The sequence below is a fragment of the Miniopterus natalensis genome, chromosome 1, assembly GCF_054644295.1.
Source record: "Miniopterus natalensis isolate mMinNat1 chromosome 1, mMinNat1.hap1, whole genome shotgun sequence".
NCBI lineage: Eukaryota > Metazoa > Chordata > Mammalia > Chiroptera > Miniopteridae > Miniopterus > Miniopterus natalensis.
The window spans coordinates 37,488,968-37,516,903 of record NC_142081.1 but is presented as its reverse complement, the minus strand read 5'-3'; the positions used below and the strand labels follow the sequence as shown (position 1 = coordinate 37,516,903).

General features: G+C 36.7%; 1 protein-coding gene and 1 pseudogene across 1 annotated transcript; both read right to left on the bottom strand.

Annotated features, from left to right (window-relative positions):
* Positions 1-91: 91 nt before the first annotated feature.
* Positions 92-20,822, bottom strand: SAV1 (salvador family WW domain containing protein 1). The gene is made up of 5 exons (XM_016198099.2): positions 20,708-20,822; positions 17,748-18,191; positions 9,666-9,936; positions 6,649-6,792; positions 92-1,528 (listed from the first exon to the last, which is right to left on the bottom strand). Exons 1-5 carry the CDS (start codon positions 20,799-20,801, stop codon positions 1,324-1,326), a joined length of 1,158 nt encoding a protein of 385 aa, XP_016053585.1. The 5' UTR covers positions 20,802-20,822; the 3' UTR covers positions 92-1,323.
* A 5,917-nt stretch (positions 20,823-26,739) lies between these two features.
* On the bottom strand, positions 26,740-27,217 carry LOC107525973 (small ribosomal subunit protein eS24 pseudogene; annotated as a pseudogene).
* Between the last annotated feature and the right edge of the window lie 719 nt (positions 27,218-27,936).

The following is a 27,936-nucleotide window of genomic DNA, read 5'->3' as shown; positions in this document are numbered from 1 at the left end:
ATATACTGCTTCCTTTGACAATGAGTCTTATGAATGGAAAAAATCAAATATTTAAAACACTATGTATAAAACATGGACTCAAAACATGTAGTTTCCACAAAAATATATTTAATAAGCTTGTTGTATAAAATCAAACATTTAATATTTCCAACATTTTATCAACAATTCAAACTCATTGCTATGTAACTGGGAGTGCTTTGTATTTTGGAAGATTACCTAAACTAAAAATATATTTACATATTTACAACACATGTAAATATAACTGAAGAGCTACTTCAACTAATGTTGAAATTCATGGAATTCTAAAGATTTATAGGCTAAAAGTGCCATAAATGTATCTGCAATCAAATGTACTATGCAAATTATGAACAATGTTTTAGTAACTATCAAATCAAAAGAAAAAAAACTGGGAAAGAAATACTGGGTTTTAAGTTCTGTGACAAACTCTTAAAAGATAAAAGATAAGTAAAATCAATTTATTGACCAAGATTTCTTAATGAATCCCTGATTGTCATTTTTGGCAGCTCAACCCAGCTTGTTAGGATGACAGCACGCTATGCTATAGGGAGCCCTCCACTGTCTCATCGGAGCCATGCTCCTAAATGCCCCAAGAGCCTTGGCCAAAAGGAAGGAAGTGATGTTAGCAACTGTGAGTGCTGTACACACCTTTCCCATACAGGCTAAGGCCCCATGCCAAAATTTATTCCTGAAAGATTACAGGCCCTTCACCATTTCATACTAAAAAAAATACTTTCTCATCACATTTAAAGGGGTTCTCTACATTTTGGGCGGAAGGGAATCTCATAAATTACATATAAAAATTTATGACAACAAAGGTCCCAAATCCCATTTTATGTTTTGAACTATACACAATAGTAACATTTAAAGCATTTGATTCCAGACAATGTTCCACACTAAAGCAGGAAACATCTTTTTTTAAATACTGCATAGGTTATCTCTCACTCTGTTTTTTAAAGAAAAGTACTGCTACTGTAAGAGTTTATTTACCGAGTGATCATTTCCTATTTAATATCTCGTTATAATGACACCTTGCTGAATTTGTCTCCACTGAGAAAATTCAAAGCAGTTGCCTAATATGCAGCATTTAGAAGTTTGCCATTTTGACTCTTAAAATGATAAACACTTTTTTTGTCTCAATAAAAGAGTATTTTTAATAACAAAATACATTGTAAAATTAGAATCTTATAATTTCTAAAAAGCTGCCTTTATTAACCAAAGTACTTGTTTGCAGTCTTTTATTTGCGAAAATATTTTAAAGCCCTTATAAAACTTAAATTGTATTTTTATTTTTTTTAAGTTTACTTAAAAATTCTTGCCATGCTGCTGCTGGGCATACCACTGCTGCCTCTGCTTGCGGTTTTCCAACTCTGTGAGAAGAGCCTGTCTGTAGGCTTCATACATTTTGACAATCTGTTCCAGTTCTTTCATGAAAAGCAACTTTAGCATTCCCTGGTATGTATCCAGGTCAGCTAGCTGGAAGAGTTCCCACTTCAGAATATGGTCATATCTGTTTTAAAACACAATCATACATATATTCAGAATACACATATAAATATGTATTTATAGTAATCAACTGGTCTATTTTTATAAATATCAACTTTATTAAAATTATATAAACCATGAGCTATAACTGAAAATAACTGAGTTATTAACTGCTAATTAAATATACTATTTTTTAGGGAGAGGAGAAAACTATTATTATTTCATTTCAATTTAAGTTTAAAAATACCCCCTTCTTTCAATTTTAAGTATCAGTTTTTCTACTATTAACACTAGATAGCAATAAACAACAGATTTAAAACCTCTGTGGTTCTATAATTCCTGAATAAGACATTCTATGCTACTCATAAGTTAATCCAAAGTTAATTGTCAGGAACTTAAGAATGCTTTAGACCACACAGTGCCTGCAAACAACAATACATAAAATGGGCACAGTCATTTGTGTCATTAGTGTTGATAGAGTTTTTTGTGGAATGCTGTTCACTACAGCAAAGAAGGAACTAAAGAGAAGAGGAATGAATAGGAACCATCATTCCTGGGTTGAGTTTTCCTAAGGCTAAGTATACAGTATTTAAAAAAAACCACACACACACACACACACACAACAGAAAAACTCAAGCAGAAAGAAAATGAGCTCTTTTCAAAATGAGAAAGTAGACTGTTGAAGATCCCACAATGTGGGGAAGGACTCGTAAAATTATATTTACATTTGTATCTCAGAAGGCCTTCTTCAATGGTAAGTAGATGACATACTGAGATGGTAGTATGCCACAAACTACTAAAACTACTAAAGCAGTAATTCACACTTTGAATTGAAAGACGCCTTGAAGACAGCACTCTAATCCAATTTTCTTATTTTACATATGAAAAAACTGAAACACAAAGAGGCTATATAAATCAATCTATCTACCTACCTACCTTCCTACCTACCTATCATCTATCTATCTATCTATAGCTTGCAAAATTGTTTAGTGACTAAAAGATCAGAAAGGCAGAGAACTGTGGGCCGAGATGCTTCAGAGTAATAGTTTTTACTATTAATACTAAGACTAGACAAATAGGCTGTAAAAACCACTCCAGTAGCCTATGTCTATAGCATCTCTTTTGCTGTTTTTCCTAGGACAGTATTCTATTCAAACACTACTTATAAATAACCCTATATGCAAATAACTATTGCTATAATGCTACCAAAAAATGTGTTCACACTGCAGTGGGTGCTGCCTCTAGGAGCCCAAAGTACTGCCTTTCTCAGCTCCAAGTATTATAATGTAGTCTAAATTCCCTGCATCTGCCCCCTATAACAGTACACCCACTATTTCTTTCCACTTAGTCCCACAGTTGGGTCAATGGTAATGCCGCAGGATCACCAAGCAACAGGAACGAAAGAGAATCCATGCCACAATGCTGCTGGAGACTGGTGTTGCGGTATGTGTGAGGAATATTAGGAAGGAAGTTCCTGACCATCTTTTTCCTGCTAAAGATTAAATCTTATAATTTTATCTGATAATTTGGCTTAAGAACAGTTATACAGATGATGCATTACAGACTTGTGAGACTCAGAAACAACTTCACTAAAATTAATAAATAATAATTTGGAACATAATCTAAGTCAAGTTCTGGAAGTATATGCTAACAGTATTTTGGTAAGTTACTGCTAGAGATAGAATTAAAAATTTCAGGAACTTAGAAAATGGTCAGTTGTTAAACAAGAGGAAGAAAGGCTAGTTTTTTGGCTAAAACCCTCTTTTTGATAAGTTAAATAATTGATTCTCCATCATCTAATTCACAGGTAACATCTAACCCTTTGTTGACAGAACCATATTAACCATTTCCATACTCTTTAGGGATAAAAATTCAGGAGCAACTAAAAAGCAACAGGTTTCTAGACCTCTTAAGTTCTTTTAGCAAAGAAATATTTGCTCCCTTTTTCCAGTCTGCCCATTCTGGGAGATTTCTGAGCTATTTGAAAAAAAAAAAAGAGTTGCTAATTTCCTAAAGTTTTGTAGCTATCTCATAGAACCAGATAGGAAAGGGACTATAATCTTTGGGAGTCTTTCTTTTCATAAGAAATAAGGAATCCCATCTAAGTACTATCTTTTTTCCCCAAAAGAAAAGCTTTTTATGTTATTTTTTCTAACTATGACTATAAAGTAGAAATAACAAAACCCTCTTCAATTTTATCAACTCCCCCAAATAGCAAAGGTTAACAGTTAGGCACATATTCTTCCAGGCTTAAGGAGAATAAAAATACATACACATATTATATTTGACTTAGGATCATCATATGAACAAAGGCTATACACAGTAGTGGGTCAAGTGTCATTCAAGAGTGAGAGGAGGAGAGATTAAGAAAAAAACCAAACTCATAGAGACAGCAGCATGGTGATTACCAGAGGGGAAGGGAAGTGGGGGAGGTAGAAGAGGGCATAGGGAGGATAAACAGTGATGGAAGGAGACTTCACCTGATTTGGTGTGGTGAACAATATACAGATGATGTACAATATACAGATGATGTATTACAGAATTGTATACCTGAAACCTATACATTTTATTAACCAATGTTACCCAATAAAAATAAAAAGAGAAAAGGGAAAAAGGAAAGAAAAGTCCATCTGCTATCACATTCCTAATCCCATTCTTTTACTATACAGATATAATCAGATAAAGAAGCCAAGACACCAAACCATGCTAAACTTCTTTGGATCAATGTGTACCTAATTTTAAGTCAACTAAAACCACACTTTAGATTAGCACTATATATACCCTGCAGAATAATATCTACAATTAAAAATTCTTCAGACCTAGCTGGTTTTCTCAGTGGCTAGAGCATCAGCCTGGGGATTGAAGGGTCTCGGGTTCGATTCCAGTCAAGGGCACGTACCTCAGTTGCAGGCTCGAACCCCTATTCTGGCCGGGGTGCATACAGGAGGCAACCAATCGATGTCTCTCTCTCACACAAGTGTTTCTTTCTCTCTCTCTCCCCCACCCTCCTCACTCTCTCTGAAAAGCAATGGAAAAAAATGTCCTCCGGTGAAGATTAAGAAAAAAAAAAAAATCTTTAAAAATTACATAATATTTGACTGGGGGGGGGAACCACTGATACTTTCAGACTACAACCCTCTTGTAGGATCCCCTTGTCTCTCTGCATCAGGCCATAGATCAACAGCTATTAATTAATAATTCATTAATGATCAATAACTATGAGAATGTTAAACTGGCCTAAATGAGAATAATCATGGTCAAATAATTATAAGGCATATCCTTTAGGTAGCGTGCCAACTATTCAAATTAAAAGCCTAAAAAGAAGCTAATAAGAACAAATGGCTCTAAGCAATAAAAAATAATTTAAGGTATATTCACACACACACAACACATAAACACAAAGGGCTCATAAATACATAGCCAGAAGGTAAAAATTTAGACCCCTTGGAAATTTTATTTCAGTGATCATCCTTTATAATTATAGAAAAGAGTTACTATTTCAAAAAGTGTCTATATGAGAGATTTTACATTCCTTTTATTTGAATATCAAAGATTTAATTATTTTATTCCAAACTCATTGTCTAATCATCTTAAACTCTCTAAAACTATCCTTTGGGCTATTTTATGCTGATAATTTTGGTTTCTGAAATACAAAAGGGAAATTAAGAGTAAGACTATAAAAACTGGTAACTGAATGTTACCTTACATAGTTAACATGAAATAATTATGTGTAAAATGCCTACCAAAGTACTAGAAATTTAATAGCTGCTAAGTAAATGACAATATTAAATAAGAAAGTACCAATGACAAAAGTTAATGATCTTTGAAGTTAGAGATAAAGGTTCGAAATCTACCACGTAATAGTTGTGTGATCTGAGCAAAGATAAAGTCTCTGCTTTTTTCATTTGTAAAGTGAGTTTGGGGAAGATTATATGAAATAACCTGCCTAAAAGTTTAGCACAGTAAGGAACACAGAAAGCACTGGATAATCAGTAACTATTTACTTTCAAACACCCTCTTTTCTGAAATCATAGCACTTTGTATATAACATTATTACTAATCATCACATTGGGTTATTGATTGGAGTACCAACTTCTGTTTCCCCAGAAGAGAAAAGCTCTCTGAGGGCAAGATTTCATTCATTCATTCATTCATGATCACATTCCAAGAACAGTGCCTACTATGGCACCCAATAAATATCCTCAATGAGCCTGGCAAGCTCATAACCATCTTTAAAAACTAGCACATGTATTTCCCTTTCCAGTGCAGCTTTCCTTGCCCCACTCATAGTAAGGGCTTACACATGGCAGCCACTGCACCATGTGCTTTAAAAATGCATGATCACTTTTAAGCCTCACCACACCAAGAAAGGTAGGCAAGTTTACTATCCCCCATGTTTCAGTAGAGAAAACACTTAGATCTAAGTTCAGTGACTTGCACAAGGTCATTCAGTAAGTAGGTCATTCAGTAAGTAGGAGCCAGAAATCACACTCAGTTTCCTTCCTGGGCAATCTTAACCACTACTCTATACTTCTATCCTCAATAGTAATAATAATTTACTAAGTTCTCTCCATGTGCAAAGCACTGTGGTATATACTTTAGATGCATCATTTTATTAAATTCTTAATAACCTTAAGAGTAGGTACTACTACTATTCCCAATTTACGGAAGACAAAACAAAATTAAACACCCTGCCCAGGGTTACACAGCTAAAAAGTACCAGTGAATTTAGATCATTTTATCCCAGAACTTGCAGCCACTACCCATATAACTTAAACACCTTTGTGTACTGTTTTGTTTCACCCATGTACTTAGGACTTACCTGGGTCCTCATTTCTATCACAAGGTATTATATCACTTATTTACAACTTAATCTCCCCTATCAGAATGTAAGCTTCTTATTGTATCCTTAATATATTATAGGTCTGCATACAAAATGAAGATTCAAAGTGTTTGTAGAACATATTTCTAATCAGCTTTATAAACTGTGATATCCTTTCTTCCAACAGAAGTATTATTTATAAGATCAATTATTAAGAGACAAAACATGGTGCTGGGGTGGGGGGAGGGTGTTAACCAGCCCACAGACTCCATTCAGTCCTCTACTCATCCCTCAACAAAAATTTGTGCTGTAAATTCACTTACTTCACAGGGGCTCGAGCATAAACCTGAAGCCAGTCAGGAATTTCTGCAGTATGATATGGGTTTGCAGGTACCAGAAGGGATTGATTTCTTTCAGTCTGCTGTGGCTGATATGTGACAGGAGGAGGTTGATCATATCGAGGTACACTAAGAAGAAAAAAATCGACATTCATTAGGATAAAGGCCCTAAACTTAAACAAGACATTATAAAGAACGAATAATATTTAAGCATGTTTTAATGAGCCTCCTACCCAAACTCAGTTCCTTCTATCACCTAAAAAACCATTATGTCTGGCTTTTATTTTTTATCATACTATAGAGGAATTAAAATCCACCTTCTCTTAGAAACTAGTAGGCCACTAGTGATGGATGTAAACTAAGCTAAATCTTTGCATATTTTTAAGAAACTTCTTCTGGCTGGTATTTAGTCTTTTCAAGGATGACTTCAAAGGCTATAAAAAAGTTGGAGGTACGTTGTAAGCTTTATATAGAGGCTTAAAACCAGAATCATAAATTCCAGTAATTACTAGTAATCAGGTGCAAATTCATGTTGGAAAAGTTGATAGGTTCTCTCAAAATTACAACGGGTATTTTCTATATCCTTTAGGCTGAAAAGGAGGTTTGGAATATGTAGTACAATAGGAGTGCTTGAAATATCCACATTAACTGTAATATTTCCTTTCTGCTTTTCCCTTAAGAGAGCATATGGGAATTAGAGTTGATTAGAACCTATTTTAAGTCAGACTTAAAAAAACCACACACAAAAAACATAAAAAAACCTACCATGTTTTTAATGAATTCTAATGGCTAGTATATGTTGGGGGTAGCGAGTAATAGCAACACAGGGAAGAGGCTGTTATATAGAAAAATGCTAGGGAGAGTACTGAACCAAAGGGTGAATTTTAGGAGGTCAAAATGGTCTACTCCAGTCTTGGAAATAAAAATGGAAGGGCCTGCTTCCCAACATTAATATTTAAAGTGTATATCAGAAAAGGTTATTGCAATACTAAACTGGGATTAAAATAAGTGTCAGATTTAGACTGTGCTTAACAATTTAAAAATCAATGTGCAAATGGCACTGAATTTTATCTTCAGCTCTTCTTTCATAAGTAGGTGCAAAGTAAAATATTCCTTGATAGCACAATTGGGGGATGGGAAAAAAAAGGCTTTGAAGTTAGATATGTCTAGGGGGGTTGGCCATTTAGAAACTGTACGAATGTAAGCAAACTGCTTTGCTTCTCTAAGCCTCAGCCTCCTTATTTTTAAAATGGAATCAATTCATACCAAAGATGATTGTTCTCAGGATTAAGTGACCTAATATAGAGTTCTGTATAAGGGTTAGCAAAATATAGACAAACAGCTATTAACACTACCTACATATGTGAGCTTAAGGAAGATATTTATTCACTCCTGTTTAATGTCTATAGAGTTGCTGAGAAAAGTGTATTAACTAATTATGAAATGCTTTGTAAAGTAAAAAAAATCTGTAATTATATAAGGTTAATGATAAAGAACAGAAAAATAAACTCAATATACTTTCAAATCTGGTTGTCTGAACCACAAAGTCCTCTGCTACCTGGTGAAACTATAACCATATATTTTTCCCATCATTCATTCAACAAAACATCTGCTACACTCCCACTTCAGGCCCATCTCTGTGTTGGGTGCTGGGGACACAGCAGGAATAAGTGGGACTCATTCCTGCCCTTGGGTGGGTAGCTCTGAATTACTCCCATGTCACAGGTCTCAAAATGGAGGCCAGGGAGGCATAAGCTTGTCTGAGATGGTACAAAGAGTAGGGGAAGGGGCCAGAGCCCAACACAGGCAGAGCAGTTGGTTTGGTTCTTTTGAAGGTGACATCCTCAGTTGTTCAATACATGACGACTGCGTGGCACTAACTGGAATCACTGGAAAAAACCGCTTTTCAAATTTGAATTAAGAAGTCCAAACATGTATGTAAAATGATTAAAACAATACAATGATAAAGCTTAGTTTTCGTGGTGATATTAAAATGTTTTCATGATTTTAATTATTCTAAAAAATGCAAATGTCTGCAATTACCAAAGATCTGTATTATGCTAGATGATTCTAACCACCACCTATTAACATGCTGATGATAGTATACACAGCTTTTAATCTTATGGTTCAGTTCTTGAAAGCTCAAATATAGTTAACTGGGCACTGCCCAGTGTGGCTCAGTTGGTTGGAGCATCGTCCCAGACACCAAAAGGGGGTGGGTTCGATTCCCAGGCAGGGCACATGACCAGGTTTTGGGTTCAAACCCTGCAATGATTGATGTTTCTCTCTCTCCCTTTTTCTAAGATCAAATTTTTTTTTTAATGTAGTTAATCGGGAATATCTGCAAATTCATTACTAACCTAATACTAGCTTTTTTAATGTACTTTGAAATCCAGTGTGTATTTTACATTCACAGCACACCTCAATTTGGATTAATAAAATTTCAAGTGCTCAACAGTCACATGTGACTATTGGCTATAGTATTAAGAGGGCCAGAAGTCTGGCCATAATCAAGATTGACGATGTTTTGTGCAGTTCCAATTTTCTTTTCCTTGCCTGGTAATGGTGAAAAACAGAACATAAAATGTCTGAAATTGAAGAAAAACAGCAAGATGTTACAATCCAAAAAGTATACTTTGACACATTAGGAGGTAGGTCTGTATTATTTATAGGAATTTAAATATAAAGAGACAGATATTTTATTTATTTCAATTTCTCGGTATCTATAGCAAAAACATTCTGGCATACTAAAGCAGAATCTGATCATAAGAATACTGATACTGTTTCTGAGGTTCTTTAAAGAAAAAAGCTTTTTTAAATTATAAAGTCATTCATTACTAAAAGAAAAAGAAAAAAAAAGTCCAGAGAAAGGTATCATAAACACTGAAAAATAAAGCTTTCAAATATCAGACTTCAGGATACCTTTCTCTTTGATGAAAATATGTTGTCACAATCTAACATTAGACAATCTCAAAACAAAAGGTTGAAAATAAAGTCGATACCTAGGAGCACAGGGATGTCTATATTGAGCCTTCTTATTTGTGTGATCTACGTAATAGGTTCCAAATTCTGATGACTCAACTCGCTCCCATCCTGGAGGAAGTCCTTCTCGCTCAAGAGGATGGCTCCAATGAGTTGTATTTGTGTTGTGATCTATATAATATTTTCTCCCTCTCATTGTCCAGTCCACAGACCAGCCAGGAGGAAGTGGTAAATCTTCAGAACCATGGTTAGTTAAATTTCCTAAAGATGTAGCAGCAACTCTCCCTATACCTGAGGAGAAAGAGAAAAAGAGAATAAATAAAACAATTATTCAAAGCTAAAAGATGCTGTTTGAAAAACAGTTACAAAATTAGCTATCCTGATTATACTCTTCTGTTAAAATTCATAATTTTATCATTATAAATAAAATTCTTCATAAAACTAGCCAGTATTACAAGGAGAAAATAGTCTCCTTCTTTGAAGTTGGGTGTTTTTAGTTGATACTTCCATCACCATTTAACTACTAGTGAAGCTACTTAAATATATATACTGCTAAAGGAAAAGTGAGGAAAAGAAAATTTCACCTCATTCAAGATTTTAGATTTGACATTTCATCTAAAACAGCAAAATGAATTTGTAAAATGATTCCCAGTTTATAATTTCTTAAAAATAATCTGGCTGTGCCCCAGAACTACTAAATAAGTTTATCAAGGTAGCAGGGTATAAGGTCACCAAAAAAATATATACTAACAATAACTGAAAACATTTAACTACTTATACCATTTATAATAGCTCTAAAAAATCAAACATTTACATATAAACTGAGCAAAACACATGTAAGAACTGTATGCTGAAAACTACAAAACACTGAGGAAAAAAATGAAAGAGGTCCTACCAACAGTAATGGATTGGAAGACTCAAAATTATTAAGGTGTCAGTTTTTCTTGAAATGACATTTAGGTTTAAGGTAATTTCAATCAAATTCCAACAGGAGTTTTTGTAGGTATAGACAGATACAGACATAAAAAGGCAAAAGAACTAGAGAAACCAGGACAATTTTTAAAAGGAAGAATAAAGTTGGAGAACTCATGGTATACCTGATTTTAAGACTTACTATAAACATACAGTAATCAAGACAGTGTGGTAATGTCAAAAGGACAAACAGATCAATGAAACAGAGATTCCCGAAATACTTCTACACATACATGGTCAATAAATTTTTGACAAAGATGAAAAGGCAATTCAATTGAGAAAGGATAGTTTTATCAACAAATGATGTTGGAACAACTGGACATCCATATGCAAAAAAATTAATCACAATCTATACCTACTACCTTATATAAAAATGAACTTAGATGGATCATATATCAAATGTAAAGCATAAAACTATAAATTTTTTTTTTTAACGTATCTTTATTGATTTCAAAGAGAGGGAAGGAAGAGGGAGAGAGAGAGAGAGAAACATCAATGATAAGAGAGTCACTGATCGGCTGCCTAGCCCGCAACCCGGGCATGTGCCCTGACCGGGAATAGAACCCCAATCTCCTGGATCCTAGGTTGATGCTCAACTGCTGAGCCACGCCCGGCCGGGCAAAACTATAAAACTTTTTAAAGAAAAAGTAGGATAAATTTTGGTAACCTTTTGTTAGCAAAGGGTTCTTAACCAAATAAAGCTCAGAGTTCAACTAAAAAAAATAATAAATCCCTGAGTTCATAAAGATACTAAAATACAAACTCAGTGGTTACATTTGGAGGTGGCTAGGGTACCAAATCACTATTCTGAAACAACAGTAAATAAAAGGAAAGATCTAGCATTTACCCTATCTTATATGAACAATCAAGTAATTGATAAGGAAAAGTTCATTACAGAATTCCAACTAATAGAGAAGAAATGACAGAACTGGAGTATCATCAATTTGCAACACCTAATGAAATACTGGATCTAGCTATTGATCATTAATAGCTGCCAAATCATTAGGTAAAAGGCTGAAGGAGAACTTCATGATGAATGAATGGGGTTGACATCTAATCCCATGATCAATTTTAACATCATAGAGAAATCAATCATTATGTGTGACACAATAGAATGTACACAACGCCACTTATAAAGTGTTCTGGGAAAAAAGGAAAATGAAAGAAAGAAAACAATCACTTTTGCTCAGTACTCTTTGGGAAGAAAAGGGTACCTTCCTAAAGCAGATGGTGACCATAGAACAGAACAAAACGTTTTGATGAAACTGACCTTGGCTTCTGTCAAACTACAACTGAAGGTTTACTTAACAAGTGTAGCTTATGAAATTTCAAAAAGGAAATATTTAAACAGAAAAAAAATAAGCCAATGTACTAAAGATACACACATAGCTAATAACTTTGAAATCACATTGTGTAAGCATGCAATGGCTCTACGCTTTCTCATACTTCCATCACTAAAACTGTACCACTAGCCACAAACCAAGGACAGTAATTTTAAAATAAAAAATTATACACACACACAAGGTGAGGCAAGACTAGGTTTACAGTTGTTTGTATGGAAAATAATAATTAATAAATAATAACACAAGAATAAACTCTGTTTTGCGTACTCACAACTGTAAACCTACTTTTGCCCCACCCTATATAATACACATAATTCAGCCAGAAAGTTGAAACTTCAGTAGCAAACACGCCAAATCTGGAAAAAGGCATGAACATTAACAATTATGAGTGTCTATTCTGCCCCTGGTCCTTTCCATATGTACCATTTCATACTCAAAACAACTCTAATGAGGTAGTAGAATCACTACCAATTTACAATGAGGAAACCAAGGTTCAAGTAAGTTATTTTACCAAAGGCTACACAGATGGTATAAGGTCAAATGACAATATTACTAACCATGTAATCTTAGCAACAAAAGATCATCTATACTTTTGCAAAGAAAAATATGACTGCTACTAATAAAAAAAAAAAAGCAACTATCAATTTTGAACACAATCAGTGGAAAATGAGAACTTGTTTCTGAGCTACAAGGGAAAAAAAAAGCTTTTCATAATTTCAATTGGTCCCAGGAAAGAATGAGTGGCATTCATAATCCTCAAAATAACTTCCATTTGCAGGAACTAATCACACACCTTTCATTTATATAAAATAAAACATTCATAAGCTAAATACAGGGGTGGGCAAGTGTGTATGGAAAAATACATGCAGTTTATGATTATTACAATAGCTTTATTTATTCTGTATTTCGGGTGCTCACAACTAACTGTAAACCTACTTTTGCTGACCCCATACCTGATTTTCCAAAGACACGGAAAAAGAATTATCTTTTTTGTCTACCCAGCTTTCACTAATTATGTCTCTAAAGAACTTAACTCTCATATAACCAGGCAGATACCTATGAGATCTGCCCTTACAGAAAAGCTCAAAAATTCTAGTTTCCTAATTTTGTAGGAGCTACAGAGAACAAAATGGAATCTGGAACGCTACTGAAGGTCTACAAGCTCCAGGGTAATAAATACTAAACATTATAGCACATGTTATAATCAAGATGTTGTTAAAGAGATCTAAGTATTGAAGCAAGCCAACTGCCTCCTCTGTAAAATAATTACAAATAAAGTTGTATCCCTAAAGATTATGAACCCCTCCTCAAAAGATGACTCTGGTTTACTAAATATAGGGTGTCCAAAAAAAATGTATACACATACTTTAAATAATTATAAAGGCAGTGTTTATTAGAATACATTTCATTTTCAAAATCAAGCTATCAGCTGTTAAAATGTCTATACATTTTTGGGGGACACCCTGTATTTATGCATATCCTGGAAGAAAGAGAAACTCCAGTGTTTTTTTTTGTAAAGTCTGACACTGCATTTTGATTTTTATAGCTTGATGTCTTTAAAAATAAATTTTAAAGTTTGTTACTTAAAACTGTATAAAATTAAATTACTTAAGAGCAAAACAAAGGAATTCAATCTGCCTTTAGCATTCTAACTAAAGACTTCCTGTTAACAGGATTCCTTCCTTTGGAACATACAATAAGTGTCTGACAGATATGTTGGCCAAAATGTTAAAGGTTAACTTTCACAGCTAAATGAAGAACTTACTAGGCCCTAAAGCCCTTTAAGATGTTACAAAACTTGCTTTTATACTTCTGCTAAATAAAATAATATGAAGTTAACCCTTGAGATAGGTGTCCCGGAAAGTATAAACAGTAACTAATTGGTAGCAATTACTACTCTAACGCACTACAAACCTATCTCCTTCCACACATTTTTTATGCTTATTACATTAGTAACAGCAATCAAAATTTAAAGTTTGTGAAAATAAATCCTTACCCTCCCACAAACTTACTTTCTCCTTTCATTTCATTCAAATTCCTTGAAATCTCTCCAGCATAAATCTTGAAAATATAGTAAGTTTCAAATCTTTTCAAGATGAATTTATGAAACTTCCAGCTATTGTCTCATGTTCAAATTTTTTTCCTTCTGGAAAACACAGTTGTTAGGCTTTTCTGTTTCATTAATAATTGGTTATTAATCCTTCCCTGCCACTTAAGACACTCCCTCAAAGCACTGTTTTTTTCTAAATGATAAAACATTAAGTCTTATTGCAAGTATCTAATTAAATTATATTTTATTTCTAAATCTTGATTGGAAAAATTTTTTTCCTTTTTATTGAATTTATTGGGTGACACTGGTTAACAAAATTATACAGGTTTCAGGTGCACAATTCTTCAACACATTCATCTGTACACTGTACTGAGTGTTCACCACCCAAAGTCAAGTCTCCATCCATCATCATTTATCCCCCTATACCCTAAGCCACCAACCTCATACCACCCCATGATTCCCACACTTGTCTGGGTCCGAGTTTTTCCTCAATCCCTCCATCCTCCACCTCCACCCAGCCCCAGGCCCTGGCCCTGGCCCCGGCTCCGGTCCCAGCCCCCGCCCCAGCTGGGTCTGTCTCTATTTTGCTCAATAGCTCATTTTGTTCATTAGATTCCCCATACGACTGAAATCGTAAGGTACTTTTCTTTCTCTGACTGGCTTATTTCACTTAGCATAATGCTCTCAAGGTCTGGAAAATTGTTTTAAAGTCTGTCATTAGACTTTCAAAAACTGTCAGACTGGTCCTGAGAAGATCAGTAGAAATTTATTTCTTAAAGTATTTTCTCAATATTTTGCAAATAAGAATTTTAAAACAAGATTTTAACTTGGTATTATTAATTCTTCACACTTACATTCAGGCAGAAAAGTGTTAGGAGCTATCTGTGATTTTTGTAATATAAATATACATAGGAAAGGTGAGTATGAAGAACAACAATCTGTATTATTGGTAAACAGATTGTTATAAGCTATTATTTGTGCTACCTGTTAGCTACCAAAACTGTTTTAAGACTCCAGACTTGAACTCTCTGGATTAATTCACTTATTCAACCACTTATTTTTGAAGCTCCTCCTATATAGTCAGGTCTATGCTAATGGGTCATATATGACTATTCTCTTTCCCTCATCCTTACAACCCCATTAGTGGCCAAGTCCCATCAATGCAGATATGTCCTACTTCTTCCCTTTCGAAATGTCCCCAGCCTAGGTCAGGTCCTCATTAACATTTAAAGTATCAGCTCCCAAACATGCACCAAATGAAAGATTATAGAGTTAAGAGTCACTGAACTACTAATAAATAGCAATTACATTAAGAAACTCATTCAAGTAAGATAGATACAAAACTATAGATTTTAATTATAACAGTGTAAAGAAAAAGAATGTCATGAAAAAAACTATTAAGAATCTCTGGTATGATGGGTACTTTATTTTCTGCATTTTTGTAAATTTCCTATAATAAGCAGATATTACTCTAAAATATATAAATGAACTTTATTTTAAAACTTACTACAATTTGGTTGGATAGATTATTTCTGAGGTTTAAAACTACATATTGGAAAGAGCCAAAATAAACACTGGAGTATGCAATTGTCTAATCCTTTAGCCTAGAACCTCTTTAAAAATTAAAAAGGCGCACTGCTGGTTTGGCTCAGTGGTGAGAGCATCCGCCAGGGGACTGAAGGGCCAAGGTTCAATTTCTGTCAAGGGCACATATCTCGGTTGCAGGCTTGATTTCCGGGGCACATAAGGGAGGCAACCAATCAATGTGTCTCTCTCACATTAATGTTTCTCTGTTTCTCTCCCTCCCTTCCACTCTCTCTACAAAATCAACGGAAAAAATATCTTCCTGTGAAAATTAACAACAAAAAATTTAAAAAGCACTCACCCATGCTCTTTACAGTATTTCTACGTACCTAGAAAACCTCTCCTCTTCAATTTTCCAATGAGACTTCAATGTTGACTTTCACAAAATAAGCTGCTCTTACCAACTATTCCACACTACTCAATTTTTAAAACTAATTTTATTTTTCCATCACCATTTATTCCCTCTATGCCCTTTCACCTCCACCCATCCCCCTCCACCCCCAAAATCAACACACTGTTGTCCAAGACCAAGAGTTATCTTTTTTTCTTTGTCTCTCAATCCCTCCACTACCCTCTACCCCTGCCCCCCAAGCTGCTGTCTGCCTGCTTTCTATCTATGAGTCTGTCTCTATTTTGCTTGGTACACTACTCAATTTTCAAAACTTTAGTGATTTACTCTTTCCCAAACCCACACTTGTCTCATTTTTCCTTCAAAAATGTCATAGATTTGTGCTTTCCTTTCAATACCACTGGTACCTGCAGTCCTCTTTTCTCAAGGAATGTACCCCAAGTATAACTAGTAAACTAATCTTTAAACAGTGCTTTCATAAAATGATTTGCCTTTTTGAAATCTGCAATGATTCTGCTTGACTCAAGTTTAAATCCTACAGCCTGTTGGACCACAAATCTCCATTCCGCCTTATACCATTTCTTCAAACTAGGCAAAACTACATAGTTCCTTGGACTTACATGATGTCTACTCTGTTTTTACTGGGTTACTTCCAATTTTAAACCTAAAATGTCCTTCCTCTACCCCATTAATAAAGTTCAAGCTCAAAACACAGACGGAAGTCCTATCTCTTCCACAAATCATCCTCTAAGTATTCCAGCCTTCCCTGACTGTCTCTCTCTGACTCTGTATTATACCACAAAGTATACAAATTGTTTTGTGATTATTTTGCATATATTGGTTTTGTTCCCTCAAATAAGGTACCAGAGAGGAGCAACAAGGTCAGGGAAAATGCTAAACATATGATTCATATTAAATGAATAAAATTTTTCTACACTCAAAACACTCATGCTCCCAAGTGTTCCTAAGTCACCTTATTTGAAATTTTGTGGACTACAAAGTAAATGTTTCCCATATTTTTTTATTTTTAACCTGCCAAAATTTAAAGGAAAAAAATAGTCAGATGAAAAAGTTTAATTTTCAGCTTGCTTCAATTTATTTGGTGTATTTCAGTACTTTAGGACTAAAGCAAACTGTGTGCATTTCTCCTCTCTCTTCAGCTCCTTGCATAAGAATCCCTAAGTCAGCAAATATGGAAAGCAGATTTCAAAAATTTATGACTAATATTTTTGCCCATTTCAAAAATGAACAAAAAGACATGCTTAACACACAATTAACTATTTCACAGTAAGTCTGTCTGACCAACTTGTGAACTAATTATTGAACTACGAAAGTAGTTTTGTTAAGAGAAACAGTGCAGGTTCTAGCTAAGTAATGATGCAGTTGCCCATGGTACCTGTAGTCCTCTACCATGCCCAATTCTTCCTATCTGCCTTGCCTTTCCCCCATTTAAGTCCAGTTTTTCTGAAACCCTAATCTTTCCATTCTACCAAACCTAAACCTAGAATCAATCTAACTGTAGACATAAAGTTGTCTAGGTTTTCAAGGTTCATAGTATTAACAGTAAAGATAGCCTTCAAATAAGTGCCAAGTTTTTATAAAATGAGTTAATAAAATAAAGGAATACAAAATTCTTTCCCTCAGTGTAGGTTAATAATTATTTGCAAGTTGGCTTAGCAAGGCTGGCAAAGTGAAGAAGGATTTCTCTAGGAATAGCTGTTGACTTTCTAAGCAAATCCAGAAAAGAGCATCTTTTAAATTAAGTGTTAATAAATATAATGTAGCAATTATAAATTTAAGTTACCTGAAGCATGCCTCCCCTGATTCTGTGGCAGTCTTTGGAAGAGATCATGGTTGTATTCATAGTATCTGTAATCTTCATGTGTACGATCTCCAAGTGGGCGCCTTCGCTGACCATCAAAATAATTATCTGAATAATAATATCGGGATCCAGAGTCTCCATTTTCAACAGCAAAATTAACTTCTGTTAAAAATGACTGAGACGAGCCATATTCCCTAGGGACATCTGCTAGACTCCTGGCAAGATAAGAAGGTGCTGATAATCTGTTGCTTTCTCTTCTCATTATTTCATGAGGTGTTCTTTGAATTGGAGTTCTAAGGAAACTCTGGTTTCTTGAAACTATTCCATCTCCAGAAGCTGAAAAAGCACTAGGGCTTGAATCTGGAAGACAGATATCAGTTCGTCTTGGAATTGTTGGACCGTGCCGGATGAATGACGGCGTGAGATCTACAATCAAACAAGTAATAAAATGACCACTTCAATAAGTAATAAATACACTTTTTAAAAGTTGTTCATTTCTATCAATCACCCCAAATTGTGAAATTTCAATGGACTTAAGAAAACACAATTAATATTTTTGATTTAAGATAGTACTTGGGACCATGGCCAGGTAGCTCAGTTGGTTGGAGCGTAATCCCAATGCACCAAAGTTTCAGGTTCAATCCCAGGTCAGGGCACATAGAAGAATCAACCAATGTATGTATAAATAAGTGGAAAACAAGTCAACGTTTCTCTTGCTCTCTCTTCCCCTCTCTAAAAATCAATAAATAATAATAATAAAAAAGACAGTACTTGGATATTTTAAAATTGCAGCTGCCCTGGCTGGGTGGCTCAGTTGGTTGGAACACTGTCCCATACACCAAAAAGTTGATTCGATTCCTGGTTGGGATGCATATGGGAGGCAATGGAATAATGATGTTTCTCACACTGATGTCTCCTTCTCTCTCTTTCTCCCTTCCTCTCTCTCTCAAACTCAAGAAACATATCCTCGAGTGAGGATTAAAAAAAATTTTTTTAATTGAGGCTAATATTTTTCCACTCCAATGAATTTATAATTTGTATAAATGTATAAAATCAAATATATTCTGCATACTACCATATATATTATGATGAAGTATCAATAAACTTAGCTATGAAATACATATTAATGAAATACTCATGAATAAATGTGTAAAAATAGGAAACAAACTATTTTTTTAAAAATAGAACATATTGCTATTCCCAAACATATAAAGATTTTTAAATTATTAACCTGGTCTTCCTACTCCTGGAATTACATAACACTAATATGGTATTATGGCAAAAGGGAAAGGCAAAAATTTAGCTATGAAAATTAAAAAATAATAAGATTTCATTTCACAGAGGTACACAATGTTGAATTAGTTCAAAAAACGCCAAGCCTGAAACTATGGCTCCTTTAAAACAAGTAATTATAATTCAAAACAGAAGATAACAGTAGAACAATGGCTTTCAGGATATAGTATTTCAGAATACAGAACTTAAATAGCTTAGACATTCCTGGTTAGAAAGAAAAATACCCTTAAAACATGAAGAAAATTGGACTTGGAGATTGTTTTGTTCGTTCATTAAGTAAACAATATTAGAGGGTACTTGTTAATAAGCTTCAGAAGCAAATTCTAGACAGAAATTAGTATCTAAATAAACAAGGTTCAACATTTGATAAAACAAAACAAAAACAAAATACTATATTATTTACTTAAAGGTATGACAAACATATTTCATTATTTCAAGCAATGTTTAATAAACTATTGGCAGCACACTGCAAGCTATCATAAACTTTGCCAAAAATGTAAAAGAATGTGTAACTGAAAAATGAACTGTTAAAATAAGGTTTAAAAACCAAGTTTCTGGTTACTGGTGTACCCATTTAATCTACTTTGTTGTTCTAAAAGAAAGTACTGAAAATACAAGGTTAAATCTAGAAGGTTGATGATGTGATTTTAATGGAAAAACATGCTCTCCACCCCTTTCTGTGTGATTTTGGGCAAATATTAGGAATCTCTATGAACAGCTTTCCCAATTATAATATGAGGTAATGGTTAAGTCACAAGGTTACTACAGCTTCCAAGAAGGAAACTTACACAAAGGGCCAGCATGCAGTATAAGCACCCAAAATATTAGCTCCTTACATCACAAATGTTCTGAACACACAGTATTAAAAATTCAAAAGATAGCAATAACTAAAAATTTAAAAGATTAAGCTGAAAAGCCAGAGTCTAATACTTAAACTGAAGAGAAAAAAAAGTGCAAGGGATGGGGCAGTAGAAATACATCCTATTAAAGTCTTCAAAAAACCACTTTTTGGTCATTTCTCCTAAAATATGTCAGAAATCATTTTGAGTATGTTTGTCTTTTGGGGGGGGGGGTCCCTGGGGATTTTTATTTGAAGCAATTCTCATGAATACAGCCAAATACACGTGATTTTGGTTCCTCTACTCTGAGATCTAAGACTGATGAGGCTTTGGGTAGCGGCTACAACAGCGACCTTCAGCCTTCACCTCCCGCGTCTGCGTCCAGCAGCAGAGCGAAGGAATTCCAGCCCAAGTTCGCACAACGCCCAGCGTGAGCGAGTGACACCCGCAATGTTTACAAACACAAGGCGTATCTCCACGTCTCTACAAGAGAAAAAAGTGTCCCCGTCTACTCACTTTTACTCCTATAGCATCAGAGGGATCAGTAATTTAAGTTTTTCCTAAAGAGCCTCTTTCTCCTGTAAAACAACTCTGTCACAGAGGGCCGGGAAGTTTGTTATTTTTAGGGGGGCCGAAGGGAGGAGGGGGAACTAAAGTTTCTTAGTCTTTATCGGTTTCAAATAACAAACACGGCTTCAGGCAAAATGAAATGCAAAAAAACAGTATTTCACAGAGATCAGCAGGAATGAAAAGGCGTGGGGAGGCGCGGCCGCCCGGGACAGGTAAGGGTGCGCCCCGCTCGACACTCACTCCGCAGCAGAGGCGACGTCTCCTTCTTCACGTACTTCCCCTGCACCTCGGCAGGCTTGGACACTTCGTTCTTGGTTTTCTTTCGGGACAGCATCCTGGTCGACGAGGCCCCACACCGCGCCAAGCAGCCTCCCTAAGGCTCCGCGCCGGGCACGGGCCGTTCGCGCCGCCGCCGGCGCCGGCGCCGCCGCCTCCTTCCCTCCCGAGCCGCCGCCGCCGCCGCCGCTGCCGCCGCCTCTCCGCAGCCCGGGGTCGCCCGCAGGGACTGCCGCATGTTCGGGGCGCTAAGCGCGCCGGCCGCCGCTCAGTCGCTTGTCAGTTCCTTCCCGGAAGTCTGCCTGCTGCGCGACGCCGCCCGAGGACTCCTTGAGGAGAGGCCAGAGACGCCGGGCCAGGGCCATGGTCCGCCTCGGGCCGCCGAACAACCGCTACCGCTACGGCCGCCGCCGCCTACGTCCCGTAAACTTTCCCCGCGGCCGCTGGGAATTCTGGGAAACTCGACGCAGCGCTGTCGCCGCTGCCGCCCCTCCCCCACCCCGGCTGGGGCGCGGCTCGGGCTGCGCGACTTCGGTCCGCTCGGAGCTAACGGGCTGGCCCCGCAGCCGGCCCCGAGGAGCAGCGGCCGCCTTCCCGTCTCCTCAGCGAGAAGCAGGTCCCGGGGACGGGGAAGGACAAGGACAAAGCCGGCCACACTGCGCGCGGGAGGTCGCGAGCTCACGCCGCGCAGCCCCCTCCTGCCACAGATTTTCTCCTCAGGACTCTGAGGGAGCCGGCGGCACCCCGAGACGCGCTCCCGTCGTCATCCTGGAGCGCGGACGTCCCCTTGGAGTTTCTTGGGCTGGTAAATTCGGGTCCCTCAGAATGCGAATAGAGTGGAAGGACCCCAACCCCCAGGCTAGGGTCCCCCTCCCCAAAATCTAGATGTCTCTTTTTGTTGAAAACATTGCTCTGCCCAAAACAAATGAAATATAACTCTGTAATCTCCTGTGTGCCAGGGAGTGCGTCTCTCTGATAAAGGAAAAAACAGAGGGGAAAAATGGAGTGTCTACTGCTACCTCTTATTTAAGATAAATTTGACATTAGAAAATTTTATTTGATCATCACTGTCATTATTATACTTAATGGCCCCATACTTCCTCTTGGAGCGGAGTATTACAATCTTAGAATTTTGAGGGTTTTGAGCATTAAAGGCCAAGATCTGAAATTTTAAATCTAAAGTACTTACTTTAGATTTACCTTACCTTACCTAGTACTTACCTTACTTTACCTTACCTTACCTAGTACTTACCTTACCTTACCTAGTACTTACCTTACTTTCTTCTATATAACTTTAGCAGAGCTGTCAAACTTACAGGGTAACATTCAGGAGAAAAGATGGGATCCAGCTCCTAGTGACCAAATTAAGTCTTTAATCATGGAGAACGTTTTCCCTGAGGTCAAAAACATCTTACAAGAAACCTAAAACAACTAACAGACAAGGAATTTCTTAGTACACATGCTTGCTGTTATCGTCCCTTGCTTGGTACAGAGCTCTCCATTCATTCCAGAACCAACAAAAATTTATTAAACACCCAGTATGCTTGGCCCTGTTCTAGGTGCTTGGGACATAGAGCAGTAAACAAAACAGACAACATTCCTTACTCTTGTGGGGAAGAGAGACAATAAAGAAGGAAAATAAGAAAAGGGTTACATAGTGATAAGTGCTGACGTGAAAACAAAACAAGAAAAAGAGGGCTTGGGATTTTAGACAGTGAGATGGAAGGACCAGAGAAGGGGACCTTGGAGTGTAGTGAGGAAGAGAGGGAATTGGTATCTGGTATTCCAGGCAGAAAGCAAGCGCAAAGTCACTGCAAGTTGCCATGTTCATAGCAACTTGGAGATAAAGAAGATCTGTGTCGCTGGAGTAGAGGAGAGCAGTGTGAAATAAAGTCAGATAACAATGAATAGGGCACCTAGCGCCTTGTAGGTCACTGTAAGGAATTTCACTTTACGATCTAAGTTAATGTTCGGGTAGGATTGCTTTGGATGCTGTGTTGAGAATAGGCTGGAAGGGAACAAGAGTAAAAGTGAGGAAAATCAGTCAGAAGCTCTTGCTGGCTAGGGCCAGGGTAACAGCAGTGGAGATGATGAGAGGTGGGCAGATTTTGGACATATTTTAAAGACAGCCAACAAGATTTGCTGACAGATTGAATACAGAATGTGAGAGAGAGAGAGAGAACTCAAGGATCATTCCCATCAGGATGTAAATTTTAACAATAGAACAGAATGGAGCTCAATAGAATAGCAGATTGGACCCTGAAAAGAACATGAGAAAAGCAGGTACTTGTTCCTATGGTCCTGGTACGAGGACCAGTACTAAACTGTTGATAGTGTGGATGGAGAAGAAAAAGTAATGAAACATAACTGAAGAGACAATGGGGTTTTGTTACAGATAAGGGTAGGATGGCAGGAGATTAAGGAGGGAAGGGGGTGCCAATGAAGTGCCAGGTTTCTGCCCAGGCCTTACCTCAGAAGGATAAGAGAACAAAAGGATATCAGGACAGTGTTAATAAAGCCAGCTCTTCACACCTGGGGTTTCCCCACAGATTGAAATAACAGGATACCTTTCGCATAGAGTCATAGAATTTTATAATGGGAAAAGAATTCTGAGATCAGCTAAGCTAGCCTCATTTTATTGATGTGGTAACAAAACTAGAAACATTAAATGTTTGCCTCAGATTATATTCCTGGTTAGTGGCTAGTCTCAGAACTGGAGTTTTCTATTTGCATATTGGACCTTTTCCTGCTATGGCACATTAAGAATCCTACTAATGTGAGTCCAGAGTGTTTCTGACACAGTTGTTTTGAAAACCATCCATGTTCTGTACAAAGTACTCCCCTTTTCAATGCTATTTCAATTATTTGAATTGCAGCAGAGAGAAAGGCGCAATTAGGTGCCCTTTTTAAGAGCTATAATTTGCCTTTTTATCAAGGAGGATACATTTCAGAATCAACAATCTGCAGGCAGCATCAGCAGTAGCAACACATAGCAGTATGTGAACTTTGATTCCAAATGCTTAAATATAGATACTTTGCATTCACATCTGTTTTCTAGAAATTCCTGGATTTCTGGGAGTTTTTAGGAGTCCAGATTTTGCAGCTATAATTCTTCAGACATTGCTCTTGATAAGGCTAATACTATATTACAAAATAGAGATCCCCCCCCCCCTTGCAGTTGTGTTCTCAGTGGAGAAAATTGACAATTAGGGAGTTACTCATGTCTTATCAACAATAATTTTTTAAAATTTAATATTAAAATTTCTTTTAAAGGAGGCAATAAGGTATTATTCTGAGCTAACCTCATAGCTCTCTGGGTTTTAGTTTCCTCATCTGAAAATGAAGAAATTGGACAAGTTGAATTCCAAAGTGTCTTTCATCTCTACATTTTTGTGCCACATAGGCAGAAGAAAATATACAGAAATAAAAAAGCTACCCAAGTAAGACAATAGGCATATAGGTGATTTTCTTCTTTAAAAATTTATCTTTATTGTTATGTTTTAATTTAAAAACTGCTGCCCTGGCCAAGTGGCTCAGTTGGTTGGATCATTGTCCATACAATAAAAAGGTTGTGAGAGGCAACCGACCCATGTTTCTCTCTCTCCCTGTCTCTAAAAATCAATTAAAACATATCCTCAGGTGAGGATAAAAACAAACAAACAAAAAAAACACCAACTGCTAAAGGAAGTGTTAGCATATTGGCATTATATAAAATCATCATTACCATAAAATAAAATTTCATGCCTGATTGCTGCTTTCAAAGAGAGGCAAGGTTCTTATGCTATTTTTCTTTCTCTTACTAGAATCATGTAAAATTTAAAAGGGTGAATTATCTAATAAAGGGTTGTCCAAGAAAGAACCAAATGGAAATAAGCCCTACATATGGAGCTTCTTCAAAAAATAAATAAATTGGAGAGGAACTTCTACTCTCCAACCCACTCTTTTTGGTCATGTAACAAGATAAACTTAATCTGTCTCAGAAAGAAACAATAATTATGCTAGAATCTAGGACTCTTCAAGCCCCCAAAGTTTTGCTTTTTAAATCTGGGAGGATACATTCCTGAGTACCCTTGTAGGCAGAAGCTTCAGCTGTTTTCTATGAAGGATAAGGATGTGTGATGTGTACACAGGTCTGAAAATAAAATGCTTAATATTAGCAACTAAGTACCCTCCCCCCCCCCCCCCCCCCCGGCCAAGTAATGTAGAGAATTAGTATCACAAATCTGATCAAAAGAAGTCAAGCTGGGAAATTTGGTGTCCCAAAGCTTAGCTCTTCTTCCTATATATTGTTATTACCTGGATTTAGAGGTCCTCTGAAACCTTCACAGCTAGCCAAAATGAGTCTTTTATTCTTGGCAATGCTATCCTTAGAATTCAGTTGGCTGTTCTTATAGGCCATTCTGTATCTTTGTCTCTCTAGCCCTAGAAACTTTTATGTTTCTTCCAAAATTGGGTGTTACCTTTAGCCATTTTCAACTTTATGTTTAACTACTCTTTGCAATGATCAGTTTTTACTTGGCTAGTAGTAAGATTCTTTTTTTTGAGAACTCAGTAAAAATTTACTGAGGGCCCTCATTATGGAGTATCTACTGATTTTTATCTAATGTGGAAACACCTGCATTCCTTTCTACATCACCTGGGAACCAAGGGATCCTTAGAAACACTGTATCTACTTCATCTGCCTAAATAGGTCATGCCACTATTTCTCTCTTGCTATGGCCACTCCATGCTGATACAGAGGGCACCTGCAGAGATGCTCTACAAGAGTCCTGAATGGAAATTGGGGCCTACTCTCTCTGTTCTGTCTTTCTTCTCCCTACCAAAATACTCTAATTCCAGGTCATGACTTATGGCAACTTACTCTGCATCATCTCTTCCCTATCTTGTAGACTTACTTTTTTTTCAATCCTCACCTAAGGATATTTTTTCCATTGAATTTTTAGGGAGAGTAGAGGAGAGGGAGGAGGAGGGGAGTAAGAGAGAGAGACACATATGGTTGCCTCCTGCACGTGCCCCAACCCAGGCTGGTGATCAAGCCTGCAACCACAGTACATGCCCTTGATCATGTATAGACCCACGACCCTTCCATCTGCTGGCTGATGCTCTGACCACTGAGCAAAATCTACCAGGGCTGGACTGCTTTCTTGAAGGCTCTACTGACCCTTTTCTCTGGGATAATAAGCTTTTAGCCTTAGGGTGCAAGGTAAACATGATTTATGGGGAAGGAGGGAATGAAAAGTACATTTGTTTGAAATATTTTCAAGAGAGCAGTTTAAATACAATTCTTGCGGTTGGACGAAAGTACAAAGGATTAAGGGGGGGAAAAGGAAATGTCCTGTTCCGTATGGAGAATGGCCATAACTATAACTCCTCCCCTTCCTGGAACACTACTTAATTGATGAAGAAAGAATAAAAGGGGAGTAAGCCCATAAATATTATGGGAACAAAATATGAGCCATCAGTGGACATGACATTAATAAATTTCAACCAGAGAGTGATGGGATTAAGGTGAGGTGGAAAGGAGGTGAAGAGAACAGATGAAACAGTATAAAGGTAGCTGCATCCTAAAATATATGTGAACACACATACAGCCAAAGACCTAGGAGAGGCTTGGGGCTCACAAGTATCTGGTTTAATTAAAGAATAGGAAATAAATGTGGAGTTGAAAATAGACATTAATTAAAAGTCAAAACTTCATCCTTTGCCCCCTGCCCTCAGAATTTCAGGCAGCTAGGTCCTATCTCACAGAAAGGGAATATTTGGGTTCTTTACTGGAGAAATTGAATGGCTCTGCAACAAAGATCTTGACATTCTAACATTTGTAAGTCCTGCAACAAAACAGCCAACTCCTCTCATAGGCCTTGATCCTTTATATGGGCTCCCAAGTGTTTTTTATTTTAAATTCTTAGTTTATTAATCCTCTTATGAAAAATCTGAACAATCACCACAGATAAAGTCACTGAAGAGTCTACTCTTTCTGTTGTTCAATTCCCAGCTCACTTTTTGCCAGCACCAGCATTGGCTTTTGCAGTCCCCCTGACTTTCTTCATTCTGTTCTTGCGTTCCTTTCTTTGTTTTCTTGAGGTGTTCTCATACAGGCCATGTCTTGCAAGTCTATGTATGGGTTCATTTTTCTTTGCGTAATCCAAGGAAAAATAAATCATGCCAAAGCCAGTGGCCTTGCCACCACCAAAATAAGTTCTGAATCCAAACACAAAGATGACATCTGGTGTGGTCTTAAAAGTTTTGGCTAGTTTTTCCCAAATTTCTGTCTTGGGTACTGTGCCTTCCCAGGGTGAAGGATGTCAGTGCCCATATATTTCTGCTGAAGCAGTCTTGATCATGGACTTTCTGGTCCAGATAGTTACTGTGTCATTCATGATGGAGATTGATCTTCAAGCAGACAGGGAGGCCAAGTGATGTGCGTGTTTTAAAAAAATGTGTCATTCTTAAATATAAATGTGCAACCAAAGATCACTAGAAATTTTAGGAAAAAATGCAACATGTGAGAGAGCAGATAAACAGAAAAAATAGACTCCAAAGAAAAGAAAGAATTCAGAAGATAGATGAATACTTTAAGCAACAATACGTATTACCATGAACAGAGATATTTGTGAAAAGATATTGCATCCATAAATCAACAAAAGGATGCTATGAAAAAGAAACAATCAGAGCACAATAAAGAGCTCCTGGAATTTAAAGATAGGGGTTGCCAAATAAAATATTCAGAAGAAAGGAAGGTAAAGTTGAACAAATCTCCCAGAAAACAGAAGACAGAAACAGGAAATATAAGGGGAAATAATAGTCTCTCTATAAGAAGCCCCATATCCTGAAAATGTGAGTTCCAGAAAGAGATAATAGAGAAAACGGAGAGGACATCATAAAAAAGTAATACAAGATATTTTTTTCAAAGATGAAGGAAAGGAATTTCTGAATTGAAAGGATATCTCAAGTTCCCCTTGAAAATAATGAAAAAAGATTCATGTCTCAACCTTAGAACATCAAGGATAAAGAGGAGATCCTAAAAGCTTCACTTAAAGGGAAGCAAAGGCCAATTATAAAGGAATAAGAAGCAGACTAGTATCAGGTTTTTCATCATCAACAAGGACTCTTAAGAGACAATGGAACAATGCCTTCAAATAAATGAGGGAAAATCAGTTTTATTTTACAATTCCATATTCATCCAAAATATC

Coding starts and splice junctions, on each gene's coding strand:
- SAV1 (XM_016198099.2), bottom strand. CDS start 20,801: ATGCTGTCCCGAAAGAAAACCAAGAACGAAGTGTCCAAGCCTGCCGAG. Junction 18,192..20,707: donor GACGTCGCCTCTGCTGCGGA/GTGAGTGTCGAG, acceptor GTTTGATTGTAG/ATCTCACGCCGTCATTCATC. Junction 6,793..9,665: donor AGACATCCCTGTGCTCCTAG/GTATCGACTTTA, acceptor TTTTCTTCTTAG/TGTACCTCGATATGATCAAC.